Below are 18,968 nucleotides of genomic sequence, written 5' to 3'. Positions count from 1 at the left end.
AAGATATATATAACTGAAATGCCAAAAATCAAAATTTCCTGAAGTCATGCCCTCATACTGCACCCCTAAAATTTAAATTTTATATTATCCCAGTTCTCCAACCCTTGCAGAAATTTCTAAATCCATCTTTCAAAAGTTAGACTTTGGTCTATCGTAGTTTTATTTCCCCAGAATATTACTCGTGGGATATTGGGTATAGCTGCAGCTTAAAAATTTATGTCTCACTGTACTCCTTTCATAATTACTTATTTTCATATGCCTTGCATGAGGCCATGGGTTTAAGCTATCAAGGAAAAACAAATTGAATTACAGAACATGATCCAAAAACACAAATAAATCCTGAAATCTAATGTTATAAAGAGGAATTAATTTTATTCCACCTTGAAACAATGCTTTTGACCATAGGCCTTTATTGGGAGCTGTTTTTCAATTTTTTTAAACAATCAACTTTAAAAAATTTTTAATAACACCTATGTGTCTCCTTCCATGTTCACCTCTTCCATTATGTGTTTCACTCTTTAATCCAATAGCCCTTTTGTATGAGTCTAGAACATAGCAGCCTTCCATCCAATGTAGCAACTGATCACTCAGAAATACTGTTCCTTTGACTTTCTAGCTCCACCTACCACCAGAAACTCAAATGATCGATGTCTGTCGTAGCACAGTTTTAATCTGTGATTGGTTGTATCCCTGGGTCTGTTACTGGAATTAAATCGGTGTGAGTGCTGGTGAACCTTATACCATCTGACAGCTTTCACTCATCTTTACTGGGACTTCAGCAGGCTGTACCCAGCCTCAAATTGCAGCAAATGACCGCAGCACCTAACACCTGCCTCACCTGGACTGAAGAAGGGTCACTGACCTGAAACGTTAACTCTGTTTCTCTCTCCACAGGTGCTGCCAGACCTGCTGAGTATTTCCAGCATTTCTTGTTTTTATTTCACCTGGACACTTCCCCAGGTGAACACAGAATACAAGCAGATAAATAATATATATAATAATAAAAATGAACAATTCTGACAAACGGTCATTAACCTGAAACGTTAACTCTCTTTCTCTCTCCACAGATGTTGCCAGACCTGCTGAGTATTTCCAGCATTTTCCATTTTATTTCAGATATCCAGTATCTGCAGTATTTTTCTCTTGTAAATGCATGTATAGGTCAGAATGCCATACTGGACCATTCTGGCCCACTTCAACCATTAGGCTCAAAGCATGTCTAGGCAGGCACTCACATGAACATCCAATCTTCAAATAGGAATGGAAAGATCCAATTTCTTAACAATGATATCCAATGATTTTCTTGCAGCTGCCTCAGTTTTGGAAATCTAAGATAGAAGTGTCCTCAGTTTTTAACAACCTTGCAATGTATCTTGTGTGTTGCAGGGGTTTGGCCTGAAGGATCAGATGGAACTGACATCAATGCTGTGTGCAGATCCAATGATAAAAAACTTTTGTCTACAGGCGATGACTTTGGCAAAGTGCATCTATTTTCATCCCCATGTTCACAGGCCAGGGTATGACTTCACTTTGCTTGTATTTAATTTTCTAAGAATTTCTTACCCCTCTTTTAAAATGTCTCCTCCCTTTTTTGGGTCCTTTTCCATACTGCCCATTCATATTCTCAGAGGTCAGGTTAGGTGACCTGCTCCTGGGCCTCGAGATATTATAAGTCTGCTGTCTAATTTTTCTCTCTGACACTAAATGGTGTGGCTGGGATTTTGCAGTTACAGGTGCAGACCATCTGCTCCATCACTTTCCAGTTGAGAACTGAATCTATTGTTGTCTAATAACATGGCAACCAGTGAAGTGTTGTATTGACTTAAACAGCATAAGTACTGGATCTACAGTCATTTAGCAAAATGAATATATAAGGGCTAAAAACGAATTGGGCACGATCCTGGTGATCACACCAGGATCATGCCCACGAGAAATTGCTGCTCAGCCAGAAGGCACCCCATTACCATGGGCGAGGCTGGCACAAGTGCCATTTCAGTTACATCTCCAGTGCCTACCTGGCCAGTGAGTATGTAATGGTGTCCACCCACCTGAGCGAAGAGTTGTTCAGGCCCAAGCTCACCCTTCACCAGCCCAATAATTGTCCTGTCGACATCCAAAAGGCAAAGTCACTTGGTGAATCTTGAGTGAGCCTGAGAAGTGGGAACACCTCGTGTAGGGAGATTATGCCCCCTGTGTCAGCCCTCTTGCCAAGTAAGGGGCAGGCGGATAGTCTGCCCTTACAAAGCAAACAGGACACTCCTGGAAATCATGATGCTCCGGCACAACTGAATCTCTGCTATTTTCTGGCGTGTTTCGTTGGAGCAATGGCAAGAAACTGGCAGAATTCTGGGGCCAAAATGTTTTACTAACATGGACTGAATTTTACCAGCCCCTCGATGTCGGGGGTCGTGCCGGGGTGCTCGTAAAGTATTTGCGGGAGCGGCCCGCCACAACCCGCAACACCGAGAAGGCCCTGCCGCATTTTACCAGCGGCGGCGAGGCTTGGGTGTGGCCTTTATTTTGATAAAATTAATTAAAACAACATGTAAATCAACTCACCTTGTGCCAGCGGCTGTCCCACTCCGATATTACCCCCACCAAACAGAAGTCCCGCGCCTTCGGAACTCCTTATGGAGTGTGGGGTGTGGGTAAAGTGAAGAACTCTTGTAATTGGTTGTGGGGATGATGGGAAGGGGTTGCGGGTCAAAGGTTCAGAAGTCAGGGGGGAAAGTTCACAAAATGAAAAGGTGCTTTTTTCGGTGGATGTGTCACTGTAATACATGAGGACTCAGTGGTGGGGGGTGGGAGAGGGAAATCTAAGTTGAAATAAAAATGTTCAGCAGGATCTGGTGAGGGGGCACCTTTAATTATTGAAATGAGATTGAAGGGCTTGAAGCCCCATTGTGGGGACGGGAGCAGCTGCCCCCTTTACATCAGAGGACGGCTGCTCTGCCCCCTCGCAAAATATTGCGGGGCTCAGCGACAGCGCATCAGCATGAGTGAACCGCTGAGATGAGAGTGCACCACCGCGAAATGTGGTGCGCTGATAAAATTCAGCCCATACTGTCCTTTAGCCTTGTGAAACATTAACTCCCTTTAATTATATTTCTTCCTCTGTCATGTGCATTGCTGCCGTTACTATTTCTCCTTATTCTTGTAATGCATAAGATTCTGAAATTTAAAGCTTCATTGTATAAATTCATATATTTTACACATTATTTCAAAGAATTTCAAACCCTTTGCAGCATCTGAGTGTATCTCTGAAATGAACACTGTGAATTTAAAAGGGGATGTTTCAACGGATTGGATGGTGTGTTCTTAGTGCCCAAGGCCCCAATAATTCCTAAAATCGCTCTGCCTGTAAAACATACTGAATGGCTAACAGTGGACTGGGATTCCAGATAAAAGCTACAGGCAGCTCGGGAAAGTTCCGGGGATGGAAAAACAGACTGCAAAGGTTTCCCCTCAGATGGAACTGTTAGAGGAAAGTGTTTAGCATGTGTAGCGTAACTTTACAAAGTAAATGTATTACGAGTTTCTATCTGCCGGCAAATGTTATGTGATTGGATATCAAATGATCTAATATCACTTGATCAAGCCTCCAGGAATGCATCCCCCCAGAGTCGGCGACCCTCCTGTGTGTGTAGCGCAGGAGGAACTCCTTCTGAGTTAAACTGCCAAAATCTGGGTGCACTCTTAGGGCTAGATTTTGTTCCCAGCCCGAAATCAGGTTCTGTGGCGGGGAGGGGAGGGAAATCAGAGCAACAGTGAACGCCACGAAACCCGACACTGGGATTGTTGGGCATATTCTTCCTGTCGGGGAAGCTCCATGGCGGCCCTTCCACCGCTCTGCAACGGGACCCGACTCTGCATCTTTAAATTGCACATTTGCCTGCATTAAATCTAAACCACAGCAATCTTACCATCAGCACTCATGCGCCTTCACTTTTCCGTCCAGGGAACGCCGGAGCCACCCAGGTGTGGAAGGGCTAAACTCTGCACTCTGATAGTAATGGGGGGGAGAGGGGGTGAAGGGGTCAACTCTGCACTTTGTGTAAAGGAAAGGGAGGAAGGGGGTCAACTCTGCACTTTGTTGAACTGTTTGCAGGACTGGCAGCCTTTTAAAAATGGTGCCAGCACCTACTTCGACATTGGTGATGCCCCCGCCAAGTGATTGAGGGGGAGCGGCCGCTGTGACTATGTAAAGTGGCTGCCAGCTGCAGAATCGTGACGGTGCGGCTGCCGCACCGGGCGGCCACCATTTTCCACTCCTGGTGGCGGGTCTACAAAACCCAACCGTTAATTTATATCTGTTCTTTCAGAGCTGGAGTGAGCTCAGATCTTAGTAACAGTTTGTCCCAAATTACCAGCTTTTGATACAAATAAGTTACTATTTCCTTTTTATGCAATGCTGATCCACAATGTGTCAATCAAACATAAAAAGAATTTTGTTTATCCTTGCAGGCTCCAGGCCACACATATGGAGGACACAGCAGTCATGTGACCAGTGTAAACTTTCTGCATGATGACAGTCAGCTAGTCTCCACTGGTGGGAAGGACATGAGTGTCATGCAGTGGAAGGTCATTTAAACTGGCCTCCGGCCATGACATTTGCTTTGGACGTCACAGCAAATGTAACACATATGGGATGTTTTTGCCAGAAGTTTAGCCTGCAACTAAAAAGCGAGAGAAGTTCCTGCACTTTTACAGGCCATGATTTGGCATTTCTGTTAAATGTCAAAGATTTTTATTTAAACCTCAGGAAAAATCAAGCCTCTGCAAGGTTATTGGTGCATTGTGTGGTACATGACTGTTTAACATTCTGACAGTCACTCCAGAAAACAGACTTGCTCCTGGTCTCTACAGGCTCCAATACGTGTGTGGTGAAGTGAGGGTAATGTACAGTATTGTTTATATGTTTACCCCAACAAAATGTCCATAAATACAGCCTTTCATTTTAAATGGTGAGAATAAGCTGTAATAAACTGTTTACCATCGATACTGTATGCACTAAATTTCTCATACTGACAGCAAACCTTGTGTATAATGTGTCTTAAACTTATGTCGCAGTCTGTTTTGTATCTAATTGTCAATCTGGTACCGAAGCATGGTGAGACTTGACTTCCGGTTGTCACGTTGGTGGAAGCTGCTGTGTATTTTCTTCCCCCTTCCCTGAAAGGAGCTACAACCTTGAAGACAGTTACAATTTAACTGCAGATCCGCTGACTAATGCACTGTAAGCCTGCAGAGGCAGTTCACAGAGAGAAAAAGCCTGCACTTCTATGACTGTGCAACTTCTACTCTATCTCTACTCCCCATTACCCTTCAAACCCCCCAGCTCCCCCCCTCACTTCCCCCCGAGCAACATGTTGTATGCATGGATGTTTTCCCACTGTAAACAAAGCTGTCTGCTTGTGAGGACAAAAGAAGGACAGGTGTTAGATAGGGCTGGTGAAACAGCTCGCACTTCCAGCAAGGTTGAAATATGCGGTTTACATTTGGAATGTATGTAGAGATTTTTTAAATGAAAGTTATTGGTACATTCTTTAACACTAAGGTTCAAAGACTTGTTTTGTGACTGACTGTCAATAAATTAAAATTGCTGAAAGGTATCAATGTGAATAGGTGTCTGTGCACTTCTTCCCCTCCTCCAACCTACTTGAGATGAACATTATTAAAAATGTGTTCTAATTTAAAGATCTATTGCTTTTAATGTAGCAGTACGTTAGAAACAACATGCACAAATAGGCACATATGACACTGCAACTGTATAACACTTACATCCTATATTTAAATCCAACCAGCATAAATGTGGAAGCTGACTCCATACTTTCATGTGGTTTTGCCAAGGGGTGATATATAAAAGACGAAGGCTTAGGATCTAACAATGGAGCCCTAGGATACATCTAATAGGACCATGTAGGGATGGGAGGAGAAGGCAATATAGTAGTTATAATGTTACATCAGAGCGCAATGTCACACTGACGTGAACTATGGGTGGTAGGGTAGAATTTCAGCAGTGGTTCTCCCAATCTCCTTTAGTGGAAACCCCAGAGAAATGATCCAAACCGTTGTTTGTGCCATTTCCCCAGGGTTTCACCCGTCTTCCATCGAAGATACAATGGGAAACCAGGGGAGCGAACACCCTCAGAAACTTCACCCCAAGCTGCGATTAATTGTGTCAAAGGCAGTGAAGAAGTCAGGGAGTGGCTACATGGATGCTATTTGTGACTTTGATCAGTGCAGTCCCTGCTGTGGGCAGAATGGAAGCCTGATGAGAAGGGCTCAAATATTAAATGGTGGCAGCGTAGTTGTGAGGCAACAATGTGATTCAGGACATTAGAGAGGAGTGGATTGGAAATGTGGTGGCTCTCTCCAATTACTGCAATGACCAAAGTTGTTTTGAAAAGGGGTTGATTTTGATAGTTTTAAAGGATGCAAGGACCATATCACATGATGGGACAAAAGAGGTTGGCTATCAGATCGAGGGATCACATGGCAGGCTTCATAGACAAAATTAGTGACAGCTGGAAAATAGATGGGAGAAGACAGAAATGTGGAGTAAAGGAGAACAGGGAAAGGAGGATAATCAAAGGTTTCAGAACCTTAAGGCCCTACAGCACCAGCATGTGTCCTTGCATGTAGCAGGCACTCACTATAGAACCACAGTTGTCATATCTGTAATTTCCTATCATCAGCGCTATTGGATGCTTCTATGATTTTCCAATAAGTTTTATGGTAGATCACCGTGGTCGCATGGGGCTTCCATAGGTTATGCCCAGATACAGGTTCATTGAGCTACTTTGATTTGGCATCAAAGTTGATGATGGATGGTACAGCTGGGACATTTTGGAGGAGATGGTTATGTTTGAAGAAGAGGAGATTAGAACTCTCCAGGATGAGAAAAAGAGTATGAACATTTAGCCATAGAGGCAGCAATGGTAGAACTTGACATAGTTGAACCAGATGAAGAGTAAGACCAATCACTCCCAAAGTGCACTCAAGCTTAATGTTTGCAGATCTGAGACAACACTGGTGATTATGTACCAGCAGCAGCTTCTGGTGGTGGGAGGCAGCTGGAGAAGCGGTGACATTTTCGGAGGAAATCAATGGCGGCATTAACGCCATCATGAATGAAAGGCCTGAATCAGGAAAAGTTTGAATGTGAAAGGGTATGTGTAGGGGAATTGTGGTGAAATATTCTCTATTTAACTGTGTTGAGGGTTCAAATCCAGGGTGAGGGTATTCGTGAATCCAACATACTTTACAATGAAGTTAGATGGGATAGATAAACCAGTATCACAAGGCCACCTGGTGGAGAGTTACTCGCCAACATAACCACAAGGCTATGTTTCCACTATGCTGCGAGGAATAAAATGGGGACACCACTACCCCAAGGCCACATCATCTTCCCTGTACAACCAAGAAACAGAGAGTCAGTTTAGTATCACAAGGCCCTCTACTACTTTTCCCTACTCTAGCACGAGCAATTCAGTGGACACATAAATGCTATGAGTTGCCTTCCGCCTCAGCCTTCCTTCTCCCCCTTCATAACAATACATTAAGCGATGTAACATATACACTACCAGAAACTCAATACCCTCTGCCTACTAGATCAAAAAATGTTGTACCATTTAGGTTCCAACTCCAGGTAACAGGTATTCATTTACCATTACAGTGGGGGAAGTGTGAAGCAAGTTGTGTAAAATTTTAGCGTCTATGAACTCTACTCAGACACACTACTGTGAAATAAGCTGAATTGGGCAAAGTTTGGTCTTTCATGTATAAAAATTAAAATGGCCAAAGTTGAGGAACATTTGCAGGTTCAGTTTGATTTGGATGACACTCCTAATAACTCTCTAACCTTTAACCTTCAGGAACCAATTAGTTCACATATCAATATTATGGAAGTCTGCTATCTCTATGTAATGGTTATGTTCAGTTGAATATATTATTTTGTAGTTGATATATCTGATAAAACTTGAACAGACTAATAGCCTGGTCTTACCTTTTTGGAATTGCTAAATTAATTTAAAATCAAAAATGCTGCTGCATCTACTATACTAGGTAATGGAACAGTTATTCTATGCTATTTCAGATATGTAAACTTAATTTTGTACTACAGCATATTTTAAAAGAATTCACGAGTATATATTGGGTGAAGATGCACTAAATGATTTACAACATTTTTCTAAATGTGGGTGTTGGCTTTTCAAGTGGTTCCCAAAACCAAGTATTTTTAACAAATTATTTATAATTTACAAGCAATTTGTTTATACATGCTTTTGGTTTTGTATAATTTATGATTAATCACATTGAAATAAATGTAAACTGGAAAATGATGGTGAAAATAGTAATTTTTATGCACCAGATATTTTAATTGCTTTGTCTCAAGAAGGAGCCAGGGAATTTTACACAACATTTATGGGTATGTTTTAAAATTTGAGCTACCTTTTTGAAACTGTATTGTTTTCTTTACATATCAGAACTTTCCAAACCCAGTTTTAAAATGGTGGGATGTTGTTGCTTACAACTATGCTTTTTGATAAAACCATTGATAGGCAAAGAATATTGCCCTCATTTTTCATATCCATGTAATTACCATTGATCCATTATTGTGTTTTTTCATAACTTAAAAAGTTACATTTCTGAAATGAGGATATTACCTCATGCCATGTGATAGTCACATTGCCAGATTAATGGCCTCCATTTGTCCTTCCTAAATGTCATCAATGAGGGTCAGAATTAATCTATTGTTCTATCACTCCAGCATCCAATTTTCAAACTTTAAAGAAGTCTAGTGACTCAGCAAGTTGCCATGTTGATATCAAATTAAACATGTCTGCAAAGAGACAGGTAATCAAGCTATCTGATAATTAGTTGAGAACTGTTTTTAGGTAATCTTCCATCTATAATATGATGCAGTTGTGTGTAATTGTTCTTATTTTTGGACCGTATTTCTCAGCATTTCAGTTACAGGAGAAGAAATGACCATTCATTGTAAAATGGCAACCTTGAAATTGTTTATGAATTACTGAGACCTGTACGAACTTCAAGATTTGGTTTGCTGATTGTGTGACTTTTAAATGAGGACAATGCAATTGAAAGCAAAAGTGAGTTTGTTTAAACACGAAAAGCAACTTTATTATTGGGAAGTAGACTGGAAAGAAAGATGAAGCTGCTGGTAGGAACTAGCTACGAAAAACAATCGTGTCAAACAACAATAACATAAAATCCAAAGCCCATCAAGCCTTCTCTATCCAGTGTTCATGTTGGATTATTGTACCATAGGCTTCCCTCCTACACAATCTATTGATCTATATAAGAGACATATATTTCCTACCTCCCCCTTCCCTGAAAAAAATATACAAGTCATAATAAATATTCCTATATCTCGCAATCATAGTTCTCATCAAAGAAAACACAAAGAAGGGACAAAAATGAAACAGGAGTTGTTAAAGACTAGAAATATTATTTAAGTTGAGAGAGACTGCCGAATGCTGTGGTACAGAGGGATCGGGATATCCTCATACATGAATTGCAAAAAGATAGTATGCGGGTACATGAAAGTAATTAGGAAGGCAAATGTTGCTGTTTATTGCAAGAGGGATGGAGTAGAGCAAGTGGGAAAGTCTTGCTACAATGATACAGGGTGTTGGTGAGACTGCACTTAGAATATTGTGTACAGTTCTGGTCTCCTTACTTAAGGAGGGATATACCTGCATTAGAAACAGTTCAGAGAAGGTTCACTAAGTTGATTCCTGGGATGAAGGGGTTGTCTTCCAAGGAACGGTTGAGCAGGTTGGGCCTATACTCTTTGGAGTTTAGAAGAATGAGAGGTGATCTTGTTGAAACATATAAGATTCTGAGGGGACCTGACAAGGCCGATGCTGAGGATGTTTCCCCCCTGTGGGAGAATCTAGAATTAGGGGGCACTGTTTCAAAATAAGGGGTCTCCCATTTAAGATGGAGTTGAGGAGAATTATTCCTCTCAGAGGGTTGTTGATCTTTGGAATTCTCTACCCCAAAGAGCAATGGAGATTGGGTCATTGAACATATTCAAGGCTGATCCAGACAGATTTTTGATCTACAAGGGAGTAAAGGGTTATGAAGGGCAGGCAGGAAAGTGGAGTTAAGGCCACAGTCAGATCAACCATGATCTTATCAAATGGTGGAGCAAGCTTGAGGGGTCAAATGGTCTATTCTTGCTCCTATTGCTATACATCACCAACTGTCTCTCTCTAGGCGAGAGATTCCGATGGTCCTTTGGGTCTATTGCTAGAGTATTTCTTATGTTCTTATGTCAAGACAGGAAAGGCCCCAGTATGTTTGGTCACATCATCTGAAGCAAAGGCATAGGGTGGTACTGTCCCATGCAAAACACGGAGAAAAAGAGGTGGAGACAGTATGAGTGAAAGTGTCCATATGCCAGAACCTCTGAAACTAAAGGGCCATTTACTGTGCAATGTTGAGATTGGGAGGTGCAGTTCAGGTTGCAGCCAGTAAAAATCAGATTTACATTGAAATGAGAATAGAAGTGCCAGAATTACTCAGAAGGTCTGAACTGAAACTCGGATTCTCTCTTCACAGATGCTGAGTATTTCTGTCACTTTCTGTTCTCATTTCAGAATTCCACCATCTGCAGTACTTTGCTCTCACATTTACATTGTTTGGCTCCTACCTGGTTGGAACTCCAATGGCCCTGCCCTTGAAAGAGGCTATTTGTAAAAAGACAGCTATGGATGCCTCGAGTGAACCCTTTAACAAATGTCAACAGAGGTGAAGTGGGTAGTCGTGGGCTTATCCAGGGGAGAGACAAGCCTGGACTGGCAGCAAGTGAGTAGGAATGTGGGGGAGTTGTGATGGATTGAGATAGTGATTGGCAGAGGAAGTACCCAAGAGAGGAGAAATGAAAGATGTCATGACTGGATGACAGGAAGGGGTGGAAACAAAAAGAGCAAGACCTAACTGGGGCGAAAAGAGAAAATAAGCTGGATGCTGTAAGGCAAAGACTATGAGCTCTGTTTGAATAGATGAGTCAGTAGGAATCTAATGGTTTTCCTCATTTGCAGCTATCATGTGGTTCTGGTGGACCTCTGCTTTTGTTCTCACCAAGCAATAGTCCATTCTGCCATCATTTCCTGAAGACATAAGAAATAGGAACAGGAGTAAACCATATGACCCTTTGAACCTGCTTCACCATTCAATGGCTGATCATCTGCCTCAACTCCACTTTCTGGCCTGCTTCACACATCCCTTGATTCCCCGAGAGACCAAAAATCTGTCTATCTCAGCTTTAAATATACTCAACGATGGAGCAGCCACAACCTTCTGGGGTAGAGAATTCCACAGATTCACAACCCTCTGTGTGAAGAAATTTCCCCTCATCTCAGACCTAAATGATCGACCCCTTATCCTGAGGCTGTGCCCTCGTGCTCCAGATTCCCCAGCCAAGGGAAACAATCTCTGTGTCCACCCTTCAGAATCTTGTATGTTTCAATGAGATCACCTCTCATTATTCTAAACTCCAGATAGGAACTCCAGATAGAGTAAACTCAATTTACTCAGCCTCTCGTCACAGGACAACCCTCTCATCCCAGGAACCAATCTAGTGGACCTTTGCTGTATTGCCTCTGAAGCAAGTATACACTTCCTTGGATATGGAGATAATTGTCAGCTGATGTTAATTAGTAAAGAATGGTGAAAACAATATAACTTTCAACAAATAATCAATGTTCTTAGTTTATGGTTTTCTGTGAGATTCAAGGCCATTCACCAACACTGGAAAACTAGTCCCCATTTTAATTCAGCTGTTGCATTCAATGGTGAATGTTAGTTTAAGGCTTATGAGAATGCAGGCTGAGTGCGTCAGTATTTATTGAGCAACATTATCAACAGAAACGTAAATAATTTTCATGACCATATAGTTATAGCCATAAATTTATCATTGTTGAGCCTTGCTTTTTTTTTATCAGCTTGCTACACTTTTACCTAATTGAATGGATCTGTAGGCTGTAACTAATCTGACTTGACAGTATTACACAATGATAAAGTCGTCTCTGTGTGAGACATGAAGCTGTTTCTGATGTTCTGGGAGATACCGCACTGTAAATCATCCTAGCCATTTCAATTTATTTCTGCCCTTGGTGTCATGTTTCCATGTAATCCTACGATTTACAACTTCAGTGCAAATCAAGATCAGTGGCCTTTAAATCAGTGTTTCCACTTTGTTACCAGTGGACGCCTCTTTGAAGTTCCATTTGTCAGTCCCTCATCTGTGTGAACTCCATCCCAAAGCTGGTTCACACCAATGTCAAACAGGCATTTAAAAACAGAGAGATCAAGAGAGAAGGACCTAGACATTTGTTGGTGCGTGCTGTTTTTCAGGTACAAAACAAGAGTTGAAGCATCCAACTCAGTTCTCTGGAAAAGAGAAGGCTCAGGGATGAACTAATAGAGGTCATTAAGATTATGAAAGGGCTTGATAGGGTAGACATAGAGAAAATGTTTCAATTTATGGGAGAGACCAGAATTAGGCATCATAAATATAAATGGTCTCTAATAAATCCTACAGGGAATTAAAGAGAAACTTATTTACCCAGAGAGTGGTTAGAATGTGGACAATGCTACCACAAGGAATAGTTGAGGCAAAAAGCATTGATGCTTTTAAGAGGAAGCTAGATAAGCACACGAGGGAGAATTGAATAGAAGGTTATGCTGATAGGGTTAGATGAAGGGAGGAGGCTCGAGTGGAGCAGTAACACAGGCATGGACCTGTTGGGCCAAATAATTTGTTTCTGTGTTGTTCACTCTATGCAAATATGGTGGCTGGCACACATGCATTCATTTTGTGCTGCAAGTGCACACCTGTTGCTGCCAAGGCCATCCTGGATGATGGAAAGTTGCTGTCTTATGCAACTTCTCCACTCAGTCCTCATCCTCATCCTGAAAGCTGCCATGAAATGGAAGCTGCCAATGGAATGACAGTGGACTTCCTGCTTTTGGCCCCACCCATCCATCCCTTCCCTCGCCTTTTGCTTTTGTACTTCCAAATAGTCAAGAACTGCTGGCTGCTCAGCGCCTGCAGCCTCAGGTGGAAGGGCGAGTGGAAGAGCAGACATCTGAGGAAGAAGCACTGTCATTTGACCCTACACTTACATCCACCAGCTCAGATACTGGCACTGCACGAGAGTTAGGGGCTAGTTTATAGTTGGGATCTGCACATGGTGAGTCGCTGGACAGGAGTGGCTGCAGCCAGGCCAGGGAGATAGGTCAGCTAGTGTGTGAGCTCCCCGGAGGGTGAGGTTGCAGACGGGTTCTGCTGCAGGGAACTCATATGTGATCCTCGCTGGGGCGAACCACAGGAAAACGTTGATGATGATGCACACCGAGATGCATTGGCAGGCCTGCCAGTTAGTTGGACGCCATCTTTCCACCATGGAAGTTGTGGGCAGCTCCATGGCAGCACTCCCAGACAAACCCATGATGGAGCGTCTGCTGGCCACTGTCTCAGATTCCACTGCAGCACATGCAGAGGCCTCCCAAAGTATCAGTGTTGCAGTGAAAGCTCAGAAAGAGATCATGCGATCCCTGGCTGCTGGCATACAGGCTCAGACTACTGCAATCCAGGCACAGACATTGTGTAGGTGGATCTCAGCACTTGATGGGGCATGCTGGCTCTCTCAGCAGTCCAACAATCCATGCTCCAGCAGATTACTAGAATTGCTGAGAGGAAAAGGCACCCACAAGACAGACAATAAGAGAATGCACAAGGGTGATTAACACAGCTTCCTCTAAGTTGTGTGGGTGTGTGGCTGCACAGCAATTGGGAATGTGAACAGGCTGCGCACAAGCAGCATTCCCTTTAAGATGTGTGCAGTCGTGACTGGGCAGCAACCGGGCCATGCACACCGAAGGGAAATTAGAAGTCGCACTGATAATTAGTTGTGTTTTTTGTATTATTGGTGTATTGCTGGATAAAGTTGTTGATTGAAGGTTTTTGTTGTTGGCCTTTATTGAATGATGTTGACCAAGGTGACTTTCTGATGGCAAGTCTGAAATTCTTAGGGAATGATAGGTCCATGTTAGAGGTGAGGAAGTTTATTTCAACTGTCGCATGTCTTGGAGGACCAAAAGGAGTGGGAATCGCTGACTGTTGCAGGATAAAAGCAGGTGGATGCTGCCAGGATAGCGAGCATTCACCGAGATGAATTTCTTGGTGTGGTCGCAAACCAACTGCACATTGACTGAGTGGTAGCCCTTGCAGTTGAAGTATTTCTCCCCATTTATGTGCGGGGGGAGGCACAGAGCCATGTGTGTACAGCCGACTCTACAACATCGGGAAGACGATTATCCTGGCAAACCCTCGTACCCTTTCATCCTGGTGTTCCCTCCTCAGGGTGAAGAGGATGAAATTCCCTCTCCTCCTGTAGAGTGCCTTTGTCACCTCCCTGATGCTTCTATGCACAGCAAACTGTGACACGTCGCTGATGCTGTCTGCTCCTGCCTGGAAGGATCCCGTTGCGAAGAACAAAAGGGTGATGGTGATCTCCACATCTGCTGGGAAGGCCGTCCTCGCCCTGGATTGAGGCTCCAGGTCTTCATGAACACAGCTCTGCTGCTAGCTCCTTTGTGAAGCGAAACCTCCTGAGGCACTGCTCCTGGCTCATCCCAACGTAGGACTGGTGCTCCCAGAAGACCCGGCCTTCTAAGGAGAGGCCTCCTTCCTCCTCGCAGAGGTTCCCCTCTTTGCCTCCTGCTCTGCATGTCCTGCTCATGTTGCAGAGAAAGTGGCACTGCAACAACTGCCCCCATACCTATGCAAGGTAATGGTATTTTCTACCTTCCTGTGGTCAGCAAAAACCTCCAAACTCCTCCAGCAACTCACCACAGTATTTCTACCAGCATTCTCTGAGGGCAAGTCAGTCAAAAACATCTCAGCTGCAACTTGTTGAGTGGCCCTTTAATTCAGGAGTGAATGAGACGTCTTCAGTGTTGCCAGGCACATGTAGGACATGCACTTGTGTGTGCCACTCCAGTTAAGTTACACCATGAAGTCAGCATAGGATGAAGCCAGCTGTACTTCATGCTCTGCAAATCATCAGGTAGGCCTTCAAAATGCCACTAGAAGCAGCGCTATGCAAATTAATTTTGCGCCTATAGATTTAGACTTTAAACATTTGCCTGCAGAATATTCACTGCCCTTTAAAATAATTCATTGTCTGAGATCATAGAATTATACAGCACAGAAGGAGGACTTTTGACACATCATGACTAGCCAGTTCTTTGAAGGAGCTTTCCAATTACTCCCACTCCCCTGCCCTTTCCACATAGCCCTGCAAATTTTTTCACTTCAAGTATTTATCCAATTCCCCAAATAAGTCAAACAGAGCCTGTCTTTAGACCCTTAAGTATATCATCCCTTTCTAATGCTATAACAGTATATTTGATCAATTCTGCCATTTCCCCTCCTTTTTTTCCTTCCCTATCTTGCCTGAATATAATGTATTCAGGAATATTATGTACCCATTCTTCCCTTATTTGAGCCAGGTTTCCATTATTACCAATACATCAGACTTCCATGTGCTCCTTGTGCATGTAAGCTCGCCAATCTTATTTACCATTGTCCATGCATTTCTGCACAAGCACTCTAAACTCATTTTAGTCTGCCTCGTATTTGCCCCGACTGATCACTCCTATTCCTGGACTACTCTTTATTCTAACATTGTTTCTCTTTCCCAGTCCTCTACGTAGCTTGTATCTCCTCTCTAATGCTTCATCCTGGTGCCCAGACCACTTCCCCCTCCCTGCCAAATTAGTTTAAACCCTTCCCCACAGCACTAGTTAACTTTCCTGTGAGGCCACTGTTCCCAGACTGTGAGATGTAACCAGTTCACCTTGTACATGATTCTTCTGCCAGAACTGGCCCCATGCCCCAGAAATCTGAAGCCCTCCCTCCCCTACCATTGCTCCAGCCACACATTAATGTGTCTTAAATAAAAACACGAAATGCTGGAACCACTCAGCAGGTCTGGCAGCATCTGTGGAAAGAGAAGCAGAGTTAACGTTTCGGGTCAGTGACCCTTCTTCCGAAGACGTTAACCCCGAAACGTTAACTCTGCTTCTCTTTCCACAGATGCTGCCAGACCTGCTGAGTGGTTCCAGCATTTCTTGTTTTTATTTCAGATTTCCAGCATCTGCAGTATTTTGCTTTTATTTACGTTAATGTGTCTTGTCTTACTCATACACTCACTAGCACATGGCACTGGGAATAATCAAGAGATTACTACCTTTGAGATCCGGCTCTTTAACTTCCTCCCAAGCTCTTCAAACTCTCTCTGAACCCTTTTCCTACCTACGTCATTGGTTCCATCATGGAGCATGACTTCTGATTGTTCTCCTCCCCCTAGCAAAATGTTCTATAACTGTTCAATGATGTCCTTTACCCTAACGCCAGGGAGACAAATCGAGTACAACTGGAAACACCATCTGAGATCGTTGTGTGACTCGTGTCGGCAGTTGCAGAACTGCCTGTTTGTCCCGCTGATTATCGAATTCCTGATGACCACTGCACTTCTACACTTTGTCCCATGGTGCTGTGGACATGCTCCTGACTGCACTGCTCTGAAGTGCACCCTCACTGAAAACCTGTTTGAGATTGCCACACTCCTGGAGGATTCCTGCACTGCCTGCCTCTTCCTAGCCTGTTGGATGGCCATGCACTTACACTCTTCTTGGTCTTACTGTAGCTGTCGGGTGACCACCTCCCAGAACATGCACTCCAGGAAATTCTCAGACTCCCATTTGCCGTGCCATAACTCTAACCACTTCCCAAGCTCCAAAGCCCTGAAACTTGTACTTGAGCAACAAGAGGCACTTCCTTCACACATAAGACACAGGAAGTGTTTTGAAGAGCTCACATGACACAGGACTTGCAGGTAACAGGCCTCAACTTTCCCAACATTTTGCTTATATGTATTATTATATGTTTCATTTTATATATGTTTTTAGTTTAGTATCCCCTTATTCCTAATTATTATTTACACTGGATTATGTATACCAGATTTTTATTTAATGCAGTTCAAATCACTTTAATGATAGTATCCTCTATTTAGTTCATTTTAATTTTATCCCCTTAGATCTAATTAATTACTGATTGTTTATATATTTATTGCTGCCCCTCAGTTTAAATGATTTAGCACCTACTTTTCATCTGTGTTCACTATGGAGAAGGATGATGTAGGTGTAGAGATCAGGGAGGGGGATTGTGATATACCTGAACACATTAGCACTCAAAGGGAGGAGGTGCCAGTGATGTTAGCGGGCTTAAAAGTGGATAAATCCATAGGCCCAGTTGCGATGTATCCCAGGCTGCTATGTGAGGCAAGGGAGGAGATTGCAGGGCCTCTGACACAAATTTGCAAATCCTCTCTGGCCACAGCAGAGGTCTGCAGGACAGTGAATGTGGTACCATTATTCAAGAAGGGTAATAGGGATAAACCAGGTAATTACAGGCCCGTGAGTCTAACATCAGTGGTTGGGAAACTATTGGAAAAACTTCTGAGGGACAGGATTAATCTCCACTTGGAGAGGCAGGGATTTATCAGGGATAGTCAGCATGGCTTTGTCAAGGGAAGATCATGTCTAACAAATTCAATTGAATTTTTCGAGGAGGTGACTAGGTGTGTAGATGAAGGTAAAGCTGTTGATGTAGTCTACATGGAATTCAGTAAGGTTTTTGATAAGGTCCCACATGGGAGATTGGTCAAGAAGATAAGAGCCCACGGGATCCAGAGCAATTTGGCAAATTGAGTCCAAATTTGGCTTAGTGGCAGGAGGCAGAGGATGATGGTCAAGGGTTGTTTTTGCAAGTGGAAGTAAAGGCCGGCTATCCAACCCGAACCCAACGGGACCTGGCGACATGTATTGGGTTTGGGTCGGGTCGGCTCCCTCTTCCAGGTCCGGCTTTTGGGCCCGGGATGGGTCGGGCCAAGTCCAGGTCGAGTCGGGTTGGGTCGGGCTGGACACACAGGGTAAGTGCTCTGCTGGTAAGTATTGAAATTTAAAAAAAAACTTACCTGAGCTGGGAGTCCGGGACAAAACTGAGTCAGCACAGTGAGCAAGTGACATCACTATGACCTCATCACGCATGCGCTGCAGCTTCCTGGAGATCCCGAGTAGGAAGGTAAGTGAAGGGATGGTCGGGTCAGGTCGAAATTGTAGGGGTTCGGGCTGGGTCGGGCTCGGGTCCGCTGTGGATCGGTCAGGTTCGGGTCGGGCTCTTTTTCCCGACCTGAGCAGGCCTTTAATTGGAAGCCTGTGACCAGTGGTGTACCGCAGGGATTGGTGCTGGGACCCTTGCTGTTTGTAGTGTACATTAATGATTTAGACGTGAATATAGGAGGTATGATCAGTAAGTTCACAGATGACACAAAAATTGGTGGTGTCGTAAATAGTGAGGAGGAAAGCCTTAGATTCCAGGACAATATAGATAGGCTGGTAAGATGGGCGGAGCTGTGGCAAATGGGATTTAATCCTGAGAAGCGTGAGGTGATACATTTTGGGAGGACTAACAAGGTAAGGGAATATACAATGGATGGTAGGACCCTAGGAAGTACAGAGGAACCTTGGTGTACTTGTCCATTGATCACTGAAGGCAGCAGCACAGGTCGATAATGTGGTTAGGAAGGCATGTGGGATACTTGCCTTTATTAGCTGAGGCATAGAATATAAGAGCAGGGAGGTTATGATGGAGCTGTATAAAATGCTAGTTAGGCCACAGCTGGAGTACTGTGTGCAGTTCTGGGAAGGATGTGATTACACTGGAGAAGGTGCAGAGGAGATTCACCAGGATGTTGCCTGGGCTGGAGCATTTCAGCTACGAAGAGAGACTGGATAGGCTAGGGTTGTTTTCCTTAGAGCAGAGAAGGCTGAGGGGGGACCCTGATTGAGGTTTACAAAATTATGAG

The 18,968-nt window shown here is 43.5% G+C and overlaps 1 protein-coding gene and 1 long non-coding RNA gene across 8 annotated transcripts in view; one reads left to right on the top strand and one right to left on the bottom strand.

The window, feature by feature from the left end:
* The window catches only part of LOC137373720 (uncharacterized), an 87,907-nt gene extending 85,233 nt beyond the window's left edge, over window positions 1–2,674 (bottom strand). For all 5 annotated transcript variants that reach the window (XR_010975678.1, XR_010975676.1, XR_010975675.1 and 2 more), the window contains exon 1: window positions 2,560–2,674. This is a non-coding gene — a long non-coding RNA (uncharacterized lncRNA). The remainder of the gene's footprint in view (window positions 1–2,559) is intronic.
* The window catches only part of eml1 (EMAP like 1), a 243,796-nt gene extending 235,467 nt beyond the window's left edge, over window positions 1–8,329 (top strand). For all 3 annotated transcript variants that reach the window (XM_068038955.1, XM_068038954.1, XM_068038953.1), the window contains 2 exons: window positions 1,387–1,517; window positions 4,465–8,329. In XM_068038955.1, coding sequence (XP_067895056.1) covers window positions 1,387–1,517; window positions 4,465–4,590 — 257 coding nt within the window. In that variant the 3' untranslated portion in view covers window positions 4,591–8,329. The remainder of the gene's footprint in view (window positions 1–1,386; window positions 1,518–4,464) is intronic.
* The last annotated feature ends 10,639 nt before the right edge of the window (window positions 8,330–18,968 follow it).

Source organism: Heterodontus francisci, chromosome 9 (assembly GCF_036365525.1).
Source record: "Heterodontus francisci isolate sHetFra1 chromosome 9, sHetFra1.hap1, whole genome shotgun sequence".
NCBI classification, from domain to species: Eukaryota; Metazoa; Chordata; class Chondrichthyes; order Heterodontiformes; family Heterodontidae; genus Heterodontus; species Heterodontus francisci.
This window is presented reverse-complemented; position numbering and strand designations above follow the sequence as displayed.